This window comes from Accipiter gentilis, chromosome 20 (assembly GCF_929443795.1).
Source record: "Accipiter gentilis chromosome 20, bAccGen1.1, whole genome shotgun sequence".
Classification (NCBI taxonomy): Eukaryota; Metazoa; Chordata; class Aves; order Accipitriformes; family Accipitridae; genus Astur; species Astur gentilis.
In genome coordinates this window covers 13,385,349-13,408,038 of record NC_064899.1, presented here as the reverse complement: position 1 = coordinate 13,408,038, position 22,690 = coordinate 13,385,349, and the positions used below count along the sequence as shown (strand labels likewise).

Sequence of the window (22,690 nt, the reverse complement as noted above, 5' to 3'; positions counted from 1 at the left end):
AAAAAGAAAAATCTTGTTATAACTATTGATAAATTGGCTGTTTACATTTACTTGTCATATTTATACAGATTTTCATTTGATGTTTTTGACCTTAATAAATTTCTGTTTATATTGCCCTATCTTCAGGAAAAAGAAGAAATTCTTATTTCACTACAGTTTAACAGTCTTCCTATTTGATAACAGCCAGCCACCACTTTTTGGGGGCTATATCATCTACGGATATAATTGTGATTTTTTTTTTTTTCCTTTTTTTTTTAATCCTGAAACCAAGAAATACAAAGTTTATTACAAGAGACTACCATATGAATCCGCAGTACATTTTTTTAAAAGCTGTAGAAATATGTGAATTTTGGTTTTATTTAAGCTGGTTTGGGGAGGTTATGGTTTGTTTGTTTAACAGTTTAAGGTAGCAAAGAAGTAATCAAATTATGCAGTTCTCAGGTGTTCAGCTTTGCACATTCCTATTTAACAGGTACTTGAGGCTTTTCAGGTTGATGAAGTGAAACCGCCCAGCAGATCACAGTATATTCTTGAAATCTGCTTTTACATCCACATTGCTTGAGAAGGACGGTTCTGAAGAGACTTCAAGACCCAGTTGAAGCTACAGCTAAGAGGTAAGGGAACGGTAATGCAACTTTTTTTGGTTCAAGGAAGAGATAGCTGTCATTAAATATGAGGGCTGGCAAGCAGGTTGTGACCCTTCTTCTGCACAGACATCAATTATTCGTGGTGTGGGCTGCCTTCATTCCTGCCACCAGTTCTATATAGGCTGTGCTGGACCACCACCACATTTCCACTTGGACGGAATGCAACTGTTCTGCTTCCCTAATGAAATTCAATACATGAAACCAGTTCTGCCTGTGGGCCAGAGCATGCACAAGATCCCAAATGGTTATAGGATAGAACTATCTGGATATCAGTGTTCACCTGCAATCCTCACAACAGTCGGTGCCCAGACCACCTGAACAACTGCGACATTTTTCTTGCAACACTGAATAGAGACCAAGAGCAAGCACCACCTAACCAATTTCTCTGATGGCAATTACCACGTTTTTCAGGACGACTCTGTGGACTGATGGGAGCAGGGAAGAACCCAAATGCACTAAAGGAAAGCTTCCCCTAGGCACCAGGCAGCCCTCTTCTTCCTCTGCTTACCTTGGCTGGAAGTTAAATAAAATCTCCCTGCCAGGTGAACCAGCTTTTCGGAGAGGATGGAGCAGAGGACACTCTTACAAGAGGAGGCCCAGGGAGCAGCAGCAGCTCTGTAGGAGCCTGAGGGTGTGAAAGAACAACCGGTTCCTTCCCAGCCTAAGCAGCAGCTCCGCAGGAGAGAGGTGCCACAGCCAGGCTCCCTCTTCCTACACCAAAGACATCCAGTTCTGCCACCATCCCCAGGCCGGAGAGCAGTCTCAGAGCTTCCCAGGGGAAGGTGGGCTGCCAGCTGGGCTGAGCCAAGCACCAGAGATACCCTCCCACCACTACCTTAGATTTAAAGCTCTCGAAGGGGAATGCCCATTTTGGTCTACCATCAAGTCTTCAAAGCCTCTTGTCCAAATGTTTGGGTTTTTTTGTTATTTGGGGGTTTTGTTTGTTTGGTTTTTGAAGGGGAGCAGAGCATGAGGCTTTGTTCATTTTCTGACCCATGAAAAAGAGGTCTTTCAGGATTAATAGGCTAAGTGGAAAGAGTTACTAGCAATGAGGTTTATTTGGTGCAAAGATTTATAAACACAGATCAAGTGCCAAAACCTGTGGGGTTTGGTAGTATTATCCAATCTAAAAATCTCCTTAGCAAGCAACAGCTGGAGGGCTCACTTCAGGAAACACCTTGTTTTCCTTCTTGTTCTCCCTAATTTTTTTTGTATAAAGAGGTTCACTGTCTATGAAGATCATCATCTTGCAACATGTAATCAATTACTCATGGGAAGAACACATTGGGCAAAGACAAAATTAGGGTTTGCTCACATCAACAACTATTGCTTCTTTGCTTCCTCCAGTACTGCCTGGAAACCCATTGTTTCCAAACAGTTTCCATGGAGCAGCCTTTCCTGAGATTCCAAGTCCAATTCCTCCTCCTCCTCCCATTCATATGGCTGCATTCCTCAGTTAAAGGAAAATAAGATAAGTGGGGAAAAACACTTAAGGTCTGCTTTCTTTTTCCTTTCTTCCATCCCTTTCCTTAAATGCGCATATACATATTTATCACAATCTACATTGTCTTCTCAAAATCATTTTTCATATTCACAAGGTGGTCCTCACAATGCACAGGTTACCATTTGATTTTTTTTTTTGCTTGATTTTACCTTGTGAGCCATGAATGTAAGTCATAGGAAAGAGTTCTTACATTGTCCTTGACGGAAGCACAGGTTTCAGTATTCTTCATGAAGATATTTTATTCAATTTTATCCTTCTTTGTCAGATATTTTAAGGAGCAATGTACAGTAAATAGCAACTATTCACAGCAAATGCCACTGAAGTCATGTCAGAAATTAAATATTTTTTAAAAATTACAAGCAAAGATCAAGTGAAATCTAAAAGTTGCATTATATATTACAATTTGATAAAAACAGGCTCTGTTTAACCATGGTGGGAAGCAGACTTCAAAAGACATGAGATTTATTTACAGCATGGAGATATTTAGTGTTAACAATACCTTAAATTGGACTATTTAGGACAGTATCAGTCTGCACAACTCTACAAAATATGCACAGCATAGAGAACTATATGCTTGTTAAAATGCTCAATCCCTTTGCTGAACTGGAGCCATCCATCATTTGAGCTTCTCATTAAGTGACTAGTTAACCTTCTTTAAGGTAAAATACTCAAACAGTTTTTGCAAAGTGTACACTAACGGTGATAATTTCAGCTTTCCAAATTATCAACGGTAACAGAGAATACAGAAAATTGTCAGCGAATTTCCAAGAGCAATGCCTTTCCTTCAGGAAAAACAGGTAATCGTTTCCTTGGGTGTAGAAATTCAGAAGGTCCAAAGATTCATTCTTCCTGTCATCAGTAAGAATTGATCATGTCTTATTCATGCTGTCATACAGGCTGTCCCCAAACCTTCACCTCCATCAGGCACTAAGAAGCTCATGAGGAAACAGAAGTGGAGTGCTTAAGAAAACTGCCTCTAAAAAACCCATTTTACTATTCTGATATCTCAGCGTTTTCAACCTCTCGTAGCTTTTTGCAGGCCCAGCCATTTCCTAATTGCTGCTGCCTAGCTATGTGTGAACTGTGTCAGCATTTCTACACAGCAGAAATTGCCTTCCTGGCCCCTCTTGGTAACTCACACACACAAGAATATCTATACTTTATGTCACATTTTTATCAGAGAAAAATTGTCACTTTTCTTTCTGAGATAGAGCAGCTAGCTAACACAGAGAAAAGAGAAGCTTAGATATCAATGATTTTTGTTTGGTTTTTTTTTTTTTTTTTGCTTTAAATAACCAACCTTATGTCAAGCACAGCTTAAAAAATAATTACTTGTTAATAACATTTAGGCAGAGGAAACTGGGATTCCCTTGCTACTCCCGGGGACCTTTCTCCACCAAACACACACCACAGACTAAAAACCAAACTTAAATATAAAAACAAAGTCTTACTTCCTTCAATGTGAGCCTGTGGGTTCTTATAGAGATGTTCAATCCGGCCTGTGTTAAAAGAACTAGACCGACGAACGATGCCATGCACCTGGGGATTGAACAATGAAAAATACAAAGGAAAGTGGTAAACATTAAGAGAAAATGTTCATCATCATCATCATCACTCTTTTCATATACGGGAGCCTAAGCCTTACATCAGGTAATCAGAGTTTGTCTCTATTCCTAAAGGCAGACAGTTATCCAAATTGTAACAAAACACTTGGAGATGAGCTCTGACGCTGTCATTTATTTTAGTACCCTTGAGTGGTTTCACCTTCTCCCTTGTTGACACCACTAGCAACCCAAGCATCACACACAGTACAGAAAACACACTGAATTGCCCTAGAGCACCATCTCTTGAGTGCGACTTGCCAACGTTACTGGAGCTGGAGAAGCAATATGTGAATTCCCAGATAACCACTTCTCCCAGGTTGCAGAGAAGTCCTTCTGGAGCCAGAGATGATGGGCATGGGAAAAGCAGCAGCAGCAAATGGGGCTAGAGAAAGGAGAAAGGGGGCAGAGAAGAAAGAAGAGAAGAAAAAGACAAGGGGAAGGAAAGGGCAGCAGCTGCAAGGCCCAAATATATTTTAGAAAACAGCTGTTATTCACTTCCCAGGGTGTTGGAATAAGAGCCAGAACAGTCAGTGCTGTTTTGTGGACCTCATGAGTCAGTGTTCTCCGGTGGGTTACGAGACACATAGGCAAGCCTAAGGCTGAAACGCAGGTTGGGAATTTCCTTTAACCAACCACGATAAATAAGTCAGTGAAAAAAAACCCCATTGGTTCTGACTAACATTAAAGAAAAGCCTGTTTGTCTCTAATACATTAGAGAAATTGTTCAACCACTGATCCCATTTCCTCCTTATGCAAGATATCTCCATACCTGCTGCCAAAATTCATGTTAGCTTAGGTTACCAGCTGCAGAAGTTGTGCTTGCACAAGTGAAATCAAGCTTCGGCATCTGACTGTCCTCCATGTCTCCCTGACCTGTATTTCTGAAAATGATCCCTTTTTGATGCATCCTACACTTGGTTGGGCTGGGCCATCACTTTACTCTCTCATTTCACATTAACTTGTACCTGCGAGAATATACCAGCAGGAGCAGGCAGTGTTTGGGGTTTTGGTTTTGTTTTATTCGGGGATTTTTGTTTTACACATAATACAAGCTATGGTTATTGACACAGAAAACACTTTTTATTCCATCTTAAGTCTGAAACTTAATTGAGTAAAAAGGTATACACAACCGCAGAATGAGACCAGTTTGCTGCTTTAACAGTAACATTTTGTTGGCAAGATCTCTAATAAGAGCTGAACAGCTTCATCTTTACAACTTGCAAGTCAAATCTATGATGCCAATTTCCTTGCATAAAATCTTGTGTGCCGAGACACACAAAAAGCGCACAACGTACCTTGTTCTACAATTCAAATGCTAACTTTCCAGAACTGAGAAAAATATTTGCATTTTGAGGACCAATGGGGAGCTGAGAAACATGGCCCCCCCCAAAATTTCCAGCACGTAATGAATTTATGAAGATAGATTTTCAAAGTTACGCAGTTAAAAGCCCTATCAAAACAATTATTTATAGAATGTGTGGGTAATTTATAGGGACATAATGTTTACAGAGTAACACTTTCAAAAAGCAACACTTGCATAATAACTTCATTTTCACAAAAGATGCTGGAAATATTTTGAGTACTCAGTGAACATCTGTTTTGCAAGGTAAAAAACAGACTTCACAATTTTAAAGCATCAAATTCTTCTAAAGGACGCTAACTGAAACACTCTACAACTCTTCCAGCAAAATTAAATATTTTGGCTTAAAGTCCTGACGAGAGACTGCTTGAGCTCTCAATTATGTATCTCTGAATTAAGTCATGCTGAAATTCAAGTTCACGCAAATGACTGACCAATAAGTCAAATCTTGCCAGCTCAAAGCCTGATGAAAGATTGTGCTTGCAAGAGCTTTGTGTCAGCTGAATGACTGCGATACCAACATTTGACCAATGAGATGTGCTAAATGCAATCACCCCAGGACTTCAAAAAGTTTCAGCAAACACACAAATCCAGAAAGCCTGTTGCATCCAGCGATAACAAGAAAACATACAAACCCAGCTTTTTTTTTTTTTTCCTTTTCTCTTTTCTCCCACTCCTTTTTCTGGTATGCACATACAAGAGAAAGAAAACCTGCCAAATGCTTAATCCATGACAGCAATATTACTGTAAAAAAACCTGATGAAAGGTACCTTTGTCTGCATGGGACAGGTGAAATGAGAACTTTGTGACAAGCCAAAATGTGTGCAAACTGGTTAATCTACTTAAGAATGTAAGATCAGTGGATTTTTCTCAATAGGGCTTGACCTTTAAATAGATTCAAATTTAAAAAAAAGGTCAAACAAGCCATCTTAGTCGGGGAGGCAATCAGTTATCACATGTACTCTTGTGTTCAGTTATTCAGGAACAGAGGTCTAACTGGGAACACAGAAAAGAATTCCAACAAATTGATGGAGAGTTGAGGAACAGAAGAAAAACCCTCTACCCAATTATTGTAACCTTTCTATTGTGTAAGGGTTATATTTCATTTTAGCTGCAGTTCACAGTTCCCAATTTCATTGTGGACTAGGAAAGAGCATGTGCTTTTGCCTTTAAAGTGGCAGAAGCAACCACAATGATTATGTCTCTTCCCCAAATGGATTGGAGAAATAGTAAAAATAATTGATTTACAACACTGAAAAACCAACACCAATAAGCAGATCAGTCAACAAAGCAGGAGAAAGAATGGAGTAAGCAAAGCAAGATTAACCCCATGCAAAAGCATGGAAAGCACAGACTGCCTGGCTGAGAAGAGACTTCTCACTAAGCTATGAAGCAGTATGACAACAGAACTAATAAAATCCAATATTAGAATGAGCATTAGCTTTTACTAAAAACCCAGAAAATACTACATTGTGGGGATATTAATCCGACCACCCATTTCCTTCTATTATCATACTTTTTGGAAGTATCTGTCATGACTGAGAAGGCAAACATTCTCACATATATGCCCACAACAGTTCAAAGCCATCAAATCATATCATAATAACGTGATTGTTGGTTTGCTGGGCCACAAAAGAGACGATTTTGTCAGGGAAAATTTTGCAGCAAGAAGTAAGGAATCAGACTCCCTTTATTTTAAGGAAAAGGTAAATTAAAATTATGTGCTAAGCAAGACTATAATTAATCCAAGAGAAGGAGTGGAAAATAACACTAACAGTGTATTTTGGGGGTTGGGATGATTTTTTTTTTCTTTTTCTTTTTAAACAGAGAAAGCAAAATGCAAGAGTTTCATTGCTGAAGTATAACTGCCAAAATAAAAGGGCCTCTAGTGTGGAGAGAGAGGGAGAAAGAGAACAAACAAGAGATTCTTATTCCTTTATGTGGTACATTGCATCATAAATTATTCCCTAATTCCTTACAGTTTTGGCTCACACAGGTTGCTGCTTATCTGAGTTGGCGGGAAACATGCAAAGCAGCTATACCCTGAGGAGAAGAGGGAATCCACCAGTGGACATTAGATGATAAATAGTACAATAAGCTGGCATGATTACAGGCCATGTTGCACATTCCTCTCCAGAGTTTTGATTTGTTATCTAGGGCTGGAGTGGAAAACATACACAGAGAAGGACAGAAGCAGAGGAAGCTGGAGCTGCAGCATCCAAACGACTCCATCAACCCGCAGCCGGTCACCGAGTCACTCACCTCGTAGCCTTTTTCCAGCAGGAACTCAGCCAAGTACGATCCATCCTGGGAAGAATAAGATATAGGAAAATGTTAGAAACAGTGAATGGGCCTGGGATATTTGCACTGCTTAAGGTCTCAAAAAAAGGGAAGAAAAAAAATATTTGCACTGAGTTGACCGGGTAACAAGCCTATAGTTTGATTTCTCCAGATTTATACACTGACCCAAAAATACTAGAGATGCTTTTTGGTTAATTTTAGATTAAGAGGCAGTATATTTTAAGATAAGTTGCTTATAAATGCTGGTTGAGAACTCCCGTCTCTTGAATCTCTTCCCAAGTTCCGTTATAAAGTGCCTGGGGACACCTTTCCAAAATATCCTAACCACAGTTATTGAATTTTAACTATTTTGGAGATAGGGAAGGAAAAACATTCTAGGAAAATTGGTACAAGCTTGGCATACTCTGAAAACTAATGTGCCTCTGTAGCACTGTGTCACACCCGTGTCTCCCTTGCACACATGCTGCTTCCACCAGCTTTCTGAAGGCAGCAACAATTCTGCCTGCCTAACTGAGTTTTCAAAAATATCCCTAGAATGCCCTGTATTTATACTACTGAATAAAAGCCATTTTCACATTTTATAGATTGAGGGTTGAGAGTTTGGGTTGTTTTGGTTTGGAGTTTGTTTTGTTTTGTTTTTCTTCCTTTTAAGTCCTTGTCAAACTTAAATTATTAAACTCCCCAAAAGCAAATACTTAGAAGCACATGCTAGCGCATGTTTTCCTGAAATAAGATAATTTTCCTGGCATCACCATTGCCAGGATTACCAAATACAGCAAGTCATATTATCCTTATAAATGTGTACACACCATCACAAACCCAGCAAAGTTTACCCCTCCAGAAGAATGCTCGCTAACCGATTCAGTGAATGTTACCCATGCCCAAAGAATCCGCATCTTTTCCCTGACTTTTTGAACTGGTTGTTCCTTTAGTATGGGAGAGTATTCCACCAGAGTCAGTTGACTTGCTACAGAAAGACTGTAAAAGCATGAGATGCCACCTGTGCTTACATGCTTAAATTCTGTTATGTAGATCTGCTCTGCTGTGATCATGGCCAGAGACATTCAAGTGCAAAATTAAACAGACATCTCTTTCATCCTCTTTTTAAAAGCATGTTTCTCCAGAGAAAAACCTCACCTCAGTTTAAATGAACTTTTCTTATCTCACAGACAGCTTAAGGAGAATAACATACTGAAATAAGAAATGTGAGATGCACTAGAAGGCCCTAGAGCAGCAGGGCTGCCAGTGGAGACCGCTTACTACATTGATGGCAAAATGATGCAGAATGGCACGGTGCAGTGTACGAGGGGCACGTTGCTGTACGTTTAAAACTGCAGCATTACAAAGAGTGAGTGGCTTTATGGTACAAATGTTTCATGAACTCTTACACAGTCTAGAAGACCCAAGGAAAAGTCTCAGCTTACATACTTCTTCCACTACATGCATATCTGTGTGTTCACGTAACTTTACAGTGCCATAACCCAACAGCCACCAGTCTGTGACCCTGGTTGATCTGGAACATGACAAACCATGTGTGCCATGGCATCGCTGGAACAATATGCATTTCTGTACACCAAATGAAAAGAACAAGACCTTATCAAAAGGAGAAGTTAAAAGACTATGCAATGGAAACTCTGGAGAAACGTGGGGGCAAAGGCAGGGATGACAACTACCTTGAACGTAGTCGTCATCTTTTTCATTAGTAATTCCTCCAGAATTTACTAGACGTCAAGCAGAGGGAAGAAAACTTCCCAATTATCCTTGGTTGCTCGGTCCACTAAAATAAATATATAAAATGAAAAGGAGCTGAAAGCGGGAGACCCAGAGAGCGCAAAGGAGATGAAAAAAGAAAGGCTGTGATTACTTAGGAAGTTGATGGGAAACAGACTTGACTAGGATTGAACCCTGTCAATAAGGTCTTGTTCTTCTCACCCAGGCCGTTGCTCAAACTTTCCAGTCACCCTGGAACATTTTGAACCAGCAGTGGCACTCGCTTCCTCTGCGCTTCCTTTCCAGGTCTATCAAGTGATAGGGCAGGGCTTTACAATGAGTGGGAAACAGGCAGCAAGTGTGAAAGCTACTGGTTTCTGGCTCCAGCACAGCACAGCTGATTTACTGTCCGGTAATCGCACACAATGCAGATTCATGCTGTCCTGTGCTGCGATACCGTATCGCACACGGCCCCCAGGTTTCACGTTGCCCTCCCTTTTTTCAGTACAGCAGCTGTCAATGTTAACAGCAATCAGAACAGCGATCAAAGTGTCAAGGAGTTTGCAGCTTGTAAGGGTAGTACGGTTTCCATCTTTTCCTAACGAGGTCAAGGAGTAACTAATATTGAGTAAGCTCTATTAAGTTCGTCCATAGGGCACTGCATTATGCATATAAGTTTTATTATCAAAGCTATTGATTTCCATTTATACTACAAACAGAGCATTCAAGATTCAGGATTCATTAAACCAGGAAAGGAATATTAGAGGAACTAGGTGTTTAGCAACAAATCTCAATTTTTGTTAGGGTTAACAGATTTTGCTTTACTTGAGCCACATGCTGCCAACCATATCCATTCCTGGTTTGCATCTGAGTAGGAATGGACCAGGATGAAGCGCACGACTTGGTCTGATCCATGAAGTTGAGGACTGGGGGGAAGGGTTTTCCCTTTTGTAAGAAATGCTTATAGTCACCTTCATCCTATTTCACTGAGTGTTTTACCCCGAGACTATTGGTCTAAATCATGTCCTCCTCAACGCTGGAAAAAACCAATACCAGCCCCAGGGGCAGCGAGCACATGCAACCAGCAAGGCATTAGTACACCCAGAGCCCAGTCTGATCATTGAGGTAGCTATGGGTACTCACTCCCCCAAAATCAACCACAAAAGTAAGGTGAAAAAACCCCGGTCTATAGAGCTTAGAGTGCTCGGTTACTGTGTTCCCTCCAACTGGCAATACGCTATGCTACTTTAGAAGTGTTGTCACGTTTGAGAGCTTACTTTTGCTAATGTAAAGTACCCAGCTATTACTGTTCGCCTTGTAACAAATCAACAAAACCTCAGAAGACAGAAGTACGTCCCTTTGCCTGTGGCCAAAACATCAGTCTTCAAAGAAAATAGCCTACAAACTGCCTTTAAGTAGGATTGCAACGAGACTTGGCCCTGCACAGATACGTCAGACCAGCTTGAACGGTCAAAACAGTTTAACAAGACTGATTAAATAAACCACCTCTGTTAAAACAGTTCCTCGTCAGCACACTCTGACATATCAGACTTGAAGAATCACTACACTGTCTTCAGCCAAATAGTAGTTTGAAAGCACACACAAAGAATAATACTTCAGCTGTCTTCCAAGACACAGCAGCAGGTTTCCAACTGCAGCTGCCTTACAACATGTCTGTAAAATTACCAGACAAAAGAAAACAGTCACATAAACTAGAGAAAGACAACTTTAGGATGCAATATTTTATATTTAATACAGTAGTTAATGTCAAGAACTTCAATGAGCTTTGACACACTATCAAAGAAAACCTCTTCCAGCAGACTGAAGAAATTGAGACATAAACAAGAGCTGGACAGTGCTTTGCCACAAACATCTAGACTAAAAAAAAGTATCAAGTTTGACTTGATCCATGAGCAAATAGGATCATTTATACAGAAAACTGAAAACAAGTGGAATTAAATAGCCTGTTTAACAATCCAAATCTCCTTTATTTTGCACAGGGAAATTCTATTTGCAGTGGATTAGTTTTGGATTTATATTGGCACATTCAGAGAAGGCTGTAAAAGCAACCCGAAATGCAAACCATGTTAGTCCTCCTCCCTTGATATGGCCAGTTCCAATCAACATCCTTCTGCAAAGCTCCTGGATTCAAGAACTAGATTATGTCCTACCTGAGTGTTCGTAATCTAGACAAGGAGACTCCCTCTTCCCCACAGCTCCTCTCTGCTAATAAAGATGAGTGGAAGAAAGCGCTAGAAGGATGAAGAAACAAGGAAAAAGACACCAAGAGGAAGAAGAATAGGGTTCTTTTTATTATTATTCCTAGAGCTCCAGGAGAAGTATATGGAATGCTTTTCAGTAGGAGGGAAAAGGATTTAAAAACCTAACACAAGTGATGCAAGCATATTATAAGCATAACATGGAAGAGAAAGGGCTCCCATTGCAGGGGGGTAGCATAACCATCTGAGAAGAAACTTCCCCGTGGTAAGGTGGAAAGAATTACATTCCCCGCAAACATGCAATGTTAGGAAATCCCAAAGCCATGCAAAGGATTGTGAGAAATCCCTAAAGAGATCCCTAAGAAACTGTCCACCAACAGCCCAGGTCTCTGCTTTCTGAAAGAGCAGAGGTGCTGATGTCAACCTGACTCCCAAACCTGACTCCCAGCTACAAGAGACACGGTCGCTCAAGAAGCACCACTTCACTGGATAACGCAGCAGGGAAGAGAGCCCGACTACTGCACCATCGCCCATACTCCTTGTGCCCGCCTATTCGCAAATGGATTAGCAATAAAACCAGAGAACATAAGGCAACGCACCCACTGTCAGATGCACTGTTTGAGGGAGGTGGTGGTTTTTTCCATATTTCTACAATGGGCGCGTATGATGAAATATCTGTCCATTTGCTGCATGCTTATAGATCAGCTCTGTACTTCAGTGTGTCACAAATACCAAGTTTTCAGACTTCATTATTCCTTTGGGAAAAAAGCGCCCTAAGTTTCCACTTATCACATGAAAGACCGAAGTTGGTTATACTTATAAAATTCAAAATTGAGTAAAGCTAGTGCCATGCCCTTAGGAATAACAGTACAAACGTGAGTTCATAGAAGTTCAAACTATTGATGGTGTCAATTATCAAGGTCATTCACAGCAGTTCTAAATTCCTTTTGAACTAGAAACTATAGCTATGCTCTGCTGAAGTTAAATTTTGATAGGTTCAATTAATCTGTTTGGGGGAGAAGAGGCACACATTCAGCTGTAGGACATGGGGTTTATTTCTTAAAGGGATCTTTCTGCAGTAATATCACCAACAGTGCACGGTCACCATTTTCATTTAGCCTTGTTTGAGTGAATAATCAATACTTCCATTAAAATATGCAGAACCAGTCCCACTAGTAGCCTTGCACAATAAATTGTTGCTTCGTCAAATTTTAAACTTTCGCATAGCTATAAGCTAATGCTCTCTCAGTGACTTATTAAACTGGAGTATGGTGACAGATCCTTTGGAGCAGGGAACACACACCACTCTGAAGCAACAACTACACGATTTTAATAACAATCCATAATAACAAGTATTCATTTGTTTGTAGCACTCCAAAACAGCCTTCCTTCAAAAAAAAAAAATCCAAGAGACTAATACAGTGTAATGTTATTTTTGCTGAAAAATGCATACTTCTAATCATTTCCAGTGATTTACAGAGGAAATAAGTAATTTTTTGCAGCTACTATAAACAGAACAGTGCTGCACTTTGTCTTAAGTCTTCAAGGCAATACTCGAGGTAAAGCATTAAAGTGTTCATAAAAAATTCTCCACACTGAAAAAAGGAAGAGTTATGAACTCTGAAGTATTTAACTGATTTATTAAAGCTGCCACCCTCCAAATGCAGTAGTTATTTTGCTATTTTGATTTGTATTCTGGCCAAGTAAGAATAGGAAAACAAGTGTCCTTTTGTTTCTGCAGTCAAAAGAAAAAGTCAAAAGGCAATAAATGTTAAAAAAAAAACCTTTCTTTGTTTTAAAACATTCCCCACTTAATTGAAGGGGTTTTGTAATGCATTAACTGCAGTACAACAAAAAAAATTAAGCAGGAGGAAAAGTTATCACTAGCAACAACAACAAAAACGTTCTAATTGCATTACTCTGTTCTTTTTCAATTAAGAGTTGTTTAAAAGTAAAAGAAAAGCAAAATTGCTTTGGAAAAGTGAATCACCCTGTTATTTCCTAGTTTGAGCTCCATCTGACCTCACACACTATTCCATTGGTAAACTCTCAAGTTATATTAAGAGCTGCAGTTGCAGTTATGGACAACAGCAACAAAGTTTTCTTCCTTCCTTCCTCCCTACAGTTATCTTTATCCAAAACAACATTATTCACATCATCAATATTTATAGCTATTCTGCTATGAACTTCTAAAAAACAAACCTCTGCACCAGCCACCACGAACAGAGTAAGCTCATGTAATTCAGACGTGCTCCTTACCATTAGGAGAAGCAACCAGTTAGGAGTTTTGGCTTAAGCCAACAAGTTACCTTACCAATACTAAGGTATGTCAGTGCAATGCTATTTTTTTTAAAGTATCGATATTTTAAAATATAAAGTCTTCAGTCTAAAATACATATGATATTCCACAATAATCAAAGATCTTGCATATACCACACAACCCCCCCCCCCAACACCTCAGCTTAGGAAAAACAAGTTACACCATCAAACTGAGTATATTAAGGTTCTTCCTGATTGCAGGAACCTCTGATGCTTAATGTGTTATTTCCAAATACACTTACCACAAATTTCCCAGTGACAACAGTCAGATGCTTGACAGCTTTTTAGAAAAAAATTCAAGTAATGCCCCTAAACTCTCAGGCTGTGTGCTCAAACATTCAGATACTCAAAATAACTACTAGTTTTCAGATGTGTCCAAAGAACTATTTTTATAAAGAGGAAAAGTATCAGTAGAGAGCCTTTTGTAGATTTTAAAGAACAAGCTTTTTCTGAATGCATCTTATAGGCCATAATACATTACTTTTTTCTTCAAATATGAATGTCTGCAGTATACCAATATAAAACAAACCAGTTATGAACTCTGAATGAGAGAAACCTAGCTGTATTTTTCTGTCTCACTAGTGAAACCACAGGGATCGGAGGAATGTGTCTATAAACATGGAAATGCAAATCATATGGACAACAGTCCACAAGAAAATTAAAACCTCTACTTACGGTGTTTGTAATGGGAAATCCGTAACAGTTTTAAAACCCACAAGATGATTGTTTTGCCCATCCCTATTTCCTCCTGCTTTCAGAAAGCTACTGGTATCAGCTGGTCTTTCACCTTTCCAAAATAGTAACCTCAGCTCCAATCACCAGCAGCTACGAGGGTTTTGGACATGCCCGTCCTCAAGTACTCACACTAACCCAGCAGCCCCATTAGGTGACTAACACTGCTGCAGCCAACTCGGGGGGAAACCCCTCCATCTGCAACAAACGCAAACGAACCCCAAGCACTGCCCAGTGGAAACCCAAACGCACAGAACCTAGTTGCACAGAGCAAAGACATCGGGAAAGCCAGGACTAAGCTGCAGGACACGCTCTCAAAAGAATACTTTTGACCTCCAAATCTGAAAGTTCGGAGTTGTCACAGTAATAAACTATAAAGCCCAGAAATGGTTTTGGAAGAGATACAGCGTCTGTTATGTTTAAGACAGATGAGTAATTTTGTGAAGTGACGCCAGGAGGAAAACATGAAGTCTTAGCATGCCATCTTTACTTTCCTCTACATCCTGCAGAGGAAAACCAAAACAGAAGCAGTAACATGGCTATTACTGTAACTGGGGCGGCCACCTGAATTTATGACCATAGCTCAACACACATCCTACCAGAAATAATGGATCCACCTCACTCCCAGACAGAACTATATCTGTTGTTTTTTTGCTGCAGCAGCTTACTACAGCTGCTGAGGTTAAAGCTCCTTTCACCATTGTAACGCCAGCTTCTCACACTGATGCTCAGCAGGCTTTCTACTACTGCTGCTCACTGCCCGAGTTTATGTTACTTTAAGTTTAGCCCAAGACATTGTTTCCTAACAGGGTGCGAGGTCAGCTATTTAAGAGAAACCAAAATAAACATCGCACTTGCCATCTTGTTTGCTTGAGACCAAAGCCTAATGAAGGAGACGCAAATGAGTGTCTACAGGGAAAAAAGCCTTTTAATTCATTCTTCTGTACTCAGCTTTACACATGGCCGTAGCAATTTAGCCTGAAATATGACTTATTTACAGAGAAACATAAAACCAGAAAGAAAGCATGTTCCAACTAGAGTAAAGAAGCAATGCACCATGAGACAACTTTTATTTTTTTAAATGTTTGCACGGTTAGAAATTTGAAAATGCAGTCAGGAATACTTGATTGGTATGTCGGAGCTTTAACAGCTCTCAGCCTTCCAATATTTGCTGGGGTGGAAGAAGGGCACTGCTCCTTCGGTGCTATGGTCTGCAAGTCATGGGAGCAACCACTGTTCCCTGGACAGTTGAAGTTTTCAGAAAAGACAGCTTGTGTTGCAACTGAGCATTACTCTCTTAGGTATTGCCTCTCCCAGTCAGCATGGCGAGAACCCAGTTTTTGCTGGTCTGCCACCTACTGAAGCACAGATAGATTTTTCAGAAACTCTGCTTGTTTATGCAATTCCCACCTTTTTATTTCAAGGTTCTTACACTTCCCAATTTTCAGTAACAGAGGTCTTTAAAAGGTGGCCCCCAACACTTTCCACTTTTCCGGGCAGCTCAGATTTCTCTTTACACCAGGAAGGCATACAATAAGATACAATGAAAATAAAAAAAAAACCCTATCACAGCAATAAACTTCCCGATACTTATGCAGTAGAATAGAAAAAGAAATATCCAATTGACATTTCAAAACAAATAAACAAGAAAAACCTCACAGAAATCCCAAAGCTAAACTCTTCTGAAAGAATATCAATATTTGGACCAAAATGTTACATTTTAAATTACTCTCTTTACTTGGCTATTTGTATCATCTTTCCTTCAGGAGAAACTGAAAAAACAGTAACAGGAGAGAAACATAACAGGAGAGCTCTTCAGAGCTGTTCCCAAATGTTCACTCTACACACATGCTCTTCTTCCCCATAACAGGAGATTGTTATGCATTTGGAGTCCTAAATACATAAAGCTACACTTCAATTCATTGAAAAGAAAACAAACAAAAGTGATAGGAATCTTAAGACAAGTTCTTCCTATGCATTCCAAAACATTGTTCTCAAAAAAAACCCCTAGAGAAACAATTAGCAAAAGTCAAAGACACAGTCTACAAAGATTTGAATACAATGCTTTTAACTAGTTTTTCCGAAGATAACACTTGCCAGAATTCCATGTTTTACAACACGTTTTTATTATGCCCAGAAGCAGCTTCACATTTTGTTGGATATTTTTAAGCAAGAGTAAATATGCTTCAAAAGTGGGGTTTTTTTACAGTCTAGGATTATTATTTTTTTTTAAATACACAATGTATGTTCTATAGTATAATTGTAAATAAATTAAATACATGGACTCTGTGGTAAAACCTGATTGAACAAACAGAACTATTAATTCAGACAGCGCGCACCTTTCTCCGTAAGCAAAACCAACAGTTAGTGAAGATGCTTAACTATATAATAAACACACTCATGTTCAGAACACTTAAGTATAGGTTGATTGAAATTGTACATTAGACCCGACACCTCTGTTCCACGTGGCCGCTCTTGCTAATCAAGCACTGGGATGCCACATGGACTGAGCTTCCTGGTGGCGAGAAGCCAAGCAGGATAAGGATTATCTAGGCGATAGCAAAAGGATGCAGTGTTGTTTCAGAGAAGGTTGCAGAAGGTCATCCTTATATTTACAGATACCGTACAATGCCTTGTGTACCCGACTTCACAGCTTTCCCTTGTCAGCTTCTAAAGGGGGAAAAAACCCACCCAGTCTCATTAATTGCCAAGGTTCTTGTCTAAGGGGAAACTAGAAAGGGCAAGCGAGCAATCGCATATCTGTCAGGAACAGGATTTGGAATCGACAGCTACTACAAAACCACCAGCAAAATACCTGTTCCTTCAATTCATACAGTACTAAAACTAACTCAAATTGCAGCTTATCAATAACCCCTTGTACCATCTACAAGTGCAGTCATCAGAAGACTTCTTTAGCTAGCTAGCTTTCATGAACGGCTTCCTAATAAAGATTAGGACAGAGGCATATCGAGGTAAAGCAACTGTATAGTTTAAATATTTCCACATCAGTTTTGTTGCAATGAATTATGCAGGTTTGCACAGATCTCTGAAAACAGAAGAACTATTTAAAACTTTCACAAAGGAGCCTTTAGGAAGCATCAAAACAAATTACTTTAAAGAGCTTGTCACAAACATTTCTTTCTTTAACTTCTTTCATTTGCTGTTCCACAAAACCTGAAACTCGTTAAATTTAACTGACTTTACAAGCTGTGGAGAGACTGAGTACATAGGACACATTTTAGTCATTTTTGTCTGTATTCATAGTAATTTCCTCTAATCTCAAGGTTCTTTGCAGTTCCTTTGAATTGCTTTGCACCCTAGGAACTACAGGAAATACTAGGGAAACCTCCCTGTCTCACTTACTTTGCAAACTGTTTTGTTACATGTATTCCCGGTTACATCAGTAACAACCTACCAAAGGCAAACAACACAATATCACAATGTTACTTGCTTAAAATTCATAAATTCTTTAATTTAATTGCCAAGGGACATGAGGGTACACTAACTGAACAAACACAGCCGTTTTTGCAAAAAGGCAAAATGTGAAGAGAATATGCAGGTTTTATTACAAACATCACTGGCACTTAAAAAAAGGCAACATCCTATCTTCTTTAAGAAACACTTAAAATTTCCATAGCAGGCACAGGAAGAGAACTTTTGGGTTCGTTAAACGTCAGATGTAAACATGAACAGCAAAGTGCAAGAGGGCCTCATTTTCAGAAACATGGGGACTCGGAACAGCTCTTTTCTTTGAAGAATACTCTAAACCCCCTAGGAGAAGATTATCAGATATGTGTGTACATAAGCAGTTCCTAAAATCAAGTACAGGGGTCCTCCTTTTAATGCTATTAAGAATTACAGATTAGCACCACCATGCAGCTATTTGGAATAGTCTTCACGCGCCTTATTTGCAGGTTCACCTGCCACCTGGCTTTTGCCTGGGCTGAGCCAACACCTCTAACAAATAAGGGCAACAGACAGAAGTCAAGAAATTGCACCTTATGAATCTTAAATGCTTATGCATTGAACCACTGCAATATGCTCGAAGTAGATAGAAAAAGGAAGTTTCCGTACTGAACTACATCGCACATGGAAAACTAACTTGACCAGCCCTTAAGGAGTTCTTCACCACCGCATCAACTAAGCTAGTCGGCATCAAACCATCTGTCGTCTCCCTCTCCCTCATTCCGAGAGAAGGGCCATCATCTGTTTTCCTCCCATCCTTCCCCTTGAGGGTTACCCATTCTTTAGAAAGCTTGAAGAGGCATAGCAACAGGCCTGTTATTTAGGCACCTGATTATGAGACCTATGACCTGATCAAACTATACTACATGGTATCCTTTAGATAAGCATCCTTACTCTTTAGGAACTGATTGCATTTATTTAGGGCATCTGGAAATACACTGAACAATGTCTCAAGAGTATTAGTGAATGTTTCCGTACTAGTGAACGTGCTTACAACCAGTAGGTGCATACAACCAGACAACTAGCTTAACTACTCTATCCTCACAGAGCACTCTGCTTAAATGACATCGCACCAGCAGGCATTTTGGAGGAAATCATTTGATTTATTGCAACTCAGGAAGAAGTCTACAAAAACTGCTTTGAGATGATGGCAAAACTCCACCTTCAGGATCTACGGCATCACGGCTACACCCGATGAGTACCGCAGCCGTCTACGCCATCTGCTGCGTACAGACCATCCATAGACGCAGGCAGTCCTCCAGCCACACGCGTGCTGCTCCCATGGCAGAATTCCAAATAAAAAACATGGCTTCATGTTTGCACATCTTGTTTGCCAATACTGCTTTGTTTCTCCAAGAACAACTTGGCGAACTGACGGGTCAGAAGGGCGCTACCTAGTGCGAAGCTGCTCCTTTCGGCTGTACGCCTGTGCAGCAGTCGGCCAGGTGTTGCTATTGAAGCACTCTGCACTTATCTGCATGACCTGTGATAGGAATACGAACTTTTCTAGATTGTTTAGAAACTTTGCTTGTTTCTAAAGATGACAACAGTTCTAGATCCATAGGGAGAATATTCTGGGTTTTTCCAGATATTTCTCTTTTACTCGACACAGTGGTTTACGTGAAGGGATGTTCAAACTTAAAAGAAAATCTTTCCAGGTATTCCCATGTACTTCTGTAGGACAATCTCAACCTGGCAAACTAATTAAGCCATCAAGTGACTAAAGTCTGCATGAGAAGGTAAACAGCAAGGGTCCCAGGGAGGGGGCAAACAACTATAGGGACAGGCAGGCAAGGAGGGGTGCTCATCCCGAAACGTAACATTTCTTCAAAGAAGAATTTCTTCAAAGTTACTGGCATGGGACCAGCAAAGGTTGAGCTTGTTACTCTCCTGCTGACATGCAGGAAAGGTGAAATTGCCAGTTGCAGTGAAAGTTGTGCAGATCTTCAGACAGTGAATGCTGTGTTTTCCCACAACTATTGTCACGTTTAAATTTTTTTCTGCTACTTTCCTTAAAATGAAAGTATTTCCCCAAACATTTGGTGCCAGATATCTGTTTACCCATTCTTAATGCCTTTCATGCTACAAGGGTGCCAAGCTACATTTTTTCCATGTACCCATGCTTACATACATATGGTACATCCAAGAAGCTCGTATCCAGTTAGTAAAAAGCATTTCACGTTACCTTGCATAAGAACAGTTTTCTTAGTAGTTTGTTTACACAAAAGCAGTAGCTAGGCACGGCACAAGCTCTTGAACAGCACCAGGAATCCTTTGTGCACAAACATTTCATGCATGGGGTCAAACGCATTTCTGATCTATGACAATTCAATTTTCATTCAAGGGCACACAGAAACAACCAGATATGGATCACCCCATACCCTTGACAGCTCAGTTGTTTTATGCTTCATTGATGCAGAATCCAAATGATTCCATAGCATCATGCTGCTTCCTTCCCCCTTTCATGAAAGCTAGTAATTTGTAAACACTCACTTCATTTATATTTAACTTTTCACATGAAATAGGGAGAAATTCACCACGTTGAAACCCAATGGTCCTAACTGACATTTTGTGGAAGGTGGTCAGGAATCAAGAAGCAGCCCAGGGACTGGTAGTCCCATATGTCCACTGGAAAAACAAACCAAACACCAATATCTTATGCACTCTATTTTACAGTCTTCTCCATCTCCAAGTATTTATGCTTTCCCAAAGTCGAAGGAGTTAATAACAAGGTTAATAACATCATTATAAGATAGTTCTTCACTTTGCCTATGTTTGTTTACAGCTTGAGGAAAATCCTAACAAAAACACATCCTACAATGCAACTGGCTAGACTAGTAGTGCAAGATACTAAAAGGAATTCTCTTTCTTTCTTTTTAATGCATAGCAAGGCTGAGAAAAGCAAATTACTCTTGCTGATGCCATGCAGTTAAAGTGCAAATTGCAAAGGCGTTTCCACCATGTTTGTTATTCTCCAGAAAAGAACTAAAGCTCTGAAGATGTTGTTGTAACAAGAGGTAAAGATTTAGTTGCAGGGACCCTCCTAGTTTAAAATGTGCAAAGATCAGTCCTGGGGGGCCTTGACTTTTGCCTCTGGCATGATTTGTGTTTGATCTCACTCAAGCAATTTAAACTTGGTTTTAAACCTTTTTTTTTTTGCCATAAGCATAAGATGAATGATTATGCATAACATTGCTTATAAAACACCCTCAAATACTATAGCAACATATGCAAACAGTCCTGAAAACAGGTATCAGGAATGAAAAATTATTAAAATACGTATATAAGCTCGCTTCTCAGTAGAAATTCTTAGGCAAACTCATCCTGTTAGAAGGGGGAAAGGAGGGAAGTTTGGGGTTTTTTAATTAATTGCAGAAATATTAATAAATGGCACATTCAAATGTGTTTTTACAGAACAGGGATGAACAAACCGATTTTAATATTGCTGGAAACAGTATGGTGGCTGCACCAACACATTCTGAATTGAACAAGTTCGCTGAAGTCCAGAAGAAAAGCTTGAGCAAAAAATGAAGAGGCTGTTAAGGTAATATAAACCTTACCAGCCTCTATTGGATCCATTGTCTGTGGCTCATTCAGCTAACTGACCCTTGACAAGGTTTTGTGGGACCATTTTTAATTAACTCACAATTTTAATGGATGATTTTACTGACACTAATAATATTTTATAGATAGAGCATGGAAACAGAGACAGACCTATGGGGTAACCAAGTCAGGGAGCAGTACTAAATCAGCTGAAAGGCTCAGAAAGAAACCTTCAGCTTCGCTGTCAGCAATCATTGAGTACATTGTAGAACAGCTGGCAAGACCTTCTGTTGCATCTCATCGCTTCTTTCTCTGGCCTTCTCCTTACAAAATTATTTCCTCTTGATATCACCATACACAATAACTGGGCTAAAAAATTAATCTTGCTGTCTAAAGCAATCCTCCCACCTCTTTTCTCCCTCTGGAGTTCAAGCCTATACAGGAATATTGCAACATTTCTGGAGGGTTTTCATCATTATTTCTTAAGAGAAGAAGCTTCTTTTTAACTCTCTTATGAGCAAACTGTCAATACCTATGAATTGAGAATACTTTACTAAAATAAACCAGCTAGAATATATGTAAGTCTACTGCTATGTATGCCATTGCATGCTACATTTCTTATGCCAGTAAAAATAAACTTAAGGGCCCAGTTTATCACGCACAAAAATGCTACAAGTTATTACCAAAAGGGGAGAGGGAACATGGAGAAGTATGCTAGTTGCTGAACAAGAATGCCTTATTCTTAGAATTGTTCTAAATCTCCAAGCTTCAGACTGATGTATTTTGTGCTCACAGAAAAATTGGTGTAATACTTTAGTGAATTATGGGGAAAATTGTTATGGCATGAACAATTCAGTTTCGTTTTACTTTCCGTATGTTGCATAATTTACAAGAAAAAGACAACACAGAAGTAAAGAGAAAGTTTAGCATGTGTTTAAAATGAACTTTTCTTTCACATAACTACCCTGAACTCTGTTCTTAAAACTTCAGACCCATGGAAATTCGTTGCAGGGCTTTAATAAGAGAAAGGCTATATAAGCCCAGCTACACATTTCCTGTTTGGGGAAAGCAAATGATCCGAGGTGGTTTAATTCAGTTATGCCTCCCATAGGTGGGATCTGCTGAAGGGTAGGAAACAGCTCAAGAATCCTTCAGAATTACCAAATTCTAGAACAACCACCAAGTTTTTACTGATCCATGAACTGCAGGGGCATAAACACGATCTCTACTACAGAAAATTCTACACAGGATAACTAAATTAAACACATTTTCAATATTCACTGCAA

At 39.6% G+C, this 22,690-nt stretch overlaps 1 protein-coding gene across 1 annotated transcript in view; it reads right to left on the bottom strand.

The window, feature by feature from the left end:
- The window catches only part of GMDS (GDP-mannose 4,6-dehydratase), a 428,755-nt gene that overhangs the window by 351,618 nt on the left and 54,447 nt on the right, over window positions 1–22,690 (bottom strand). Inside the window, exons 2-3 of the mRNA XM_049823990.1 lie at window positions 7,378–7,422; window positions 3,603–3,690 (exon numbers count right to left, since the gene is read on the bottom strand). Of these exons, the coding sequence (XP_049679947.1) occupies window positions 3,603–3,690; window positions 7,378–7,422 (133 nt within the window). The remainder of the gene's footprint in view (window positions 1–3,602; window positions 3,691–7,377; window positions 7,423–22,690) is intronic.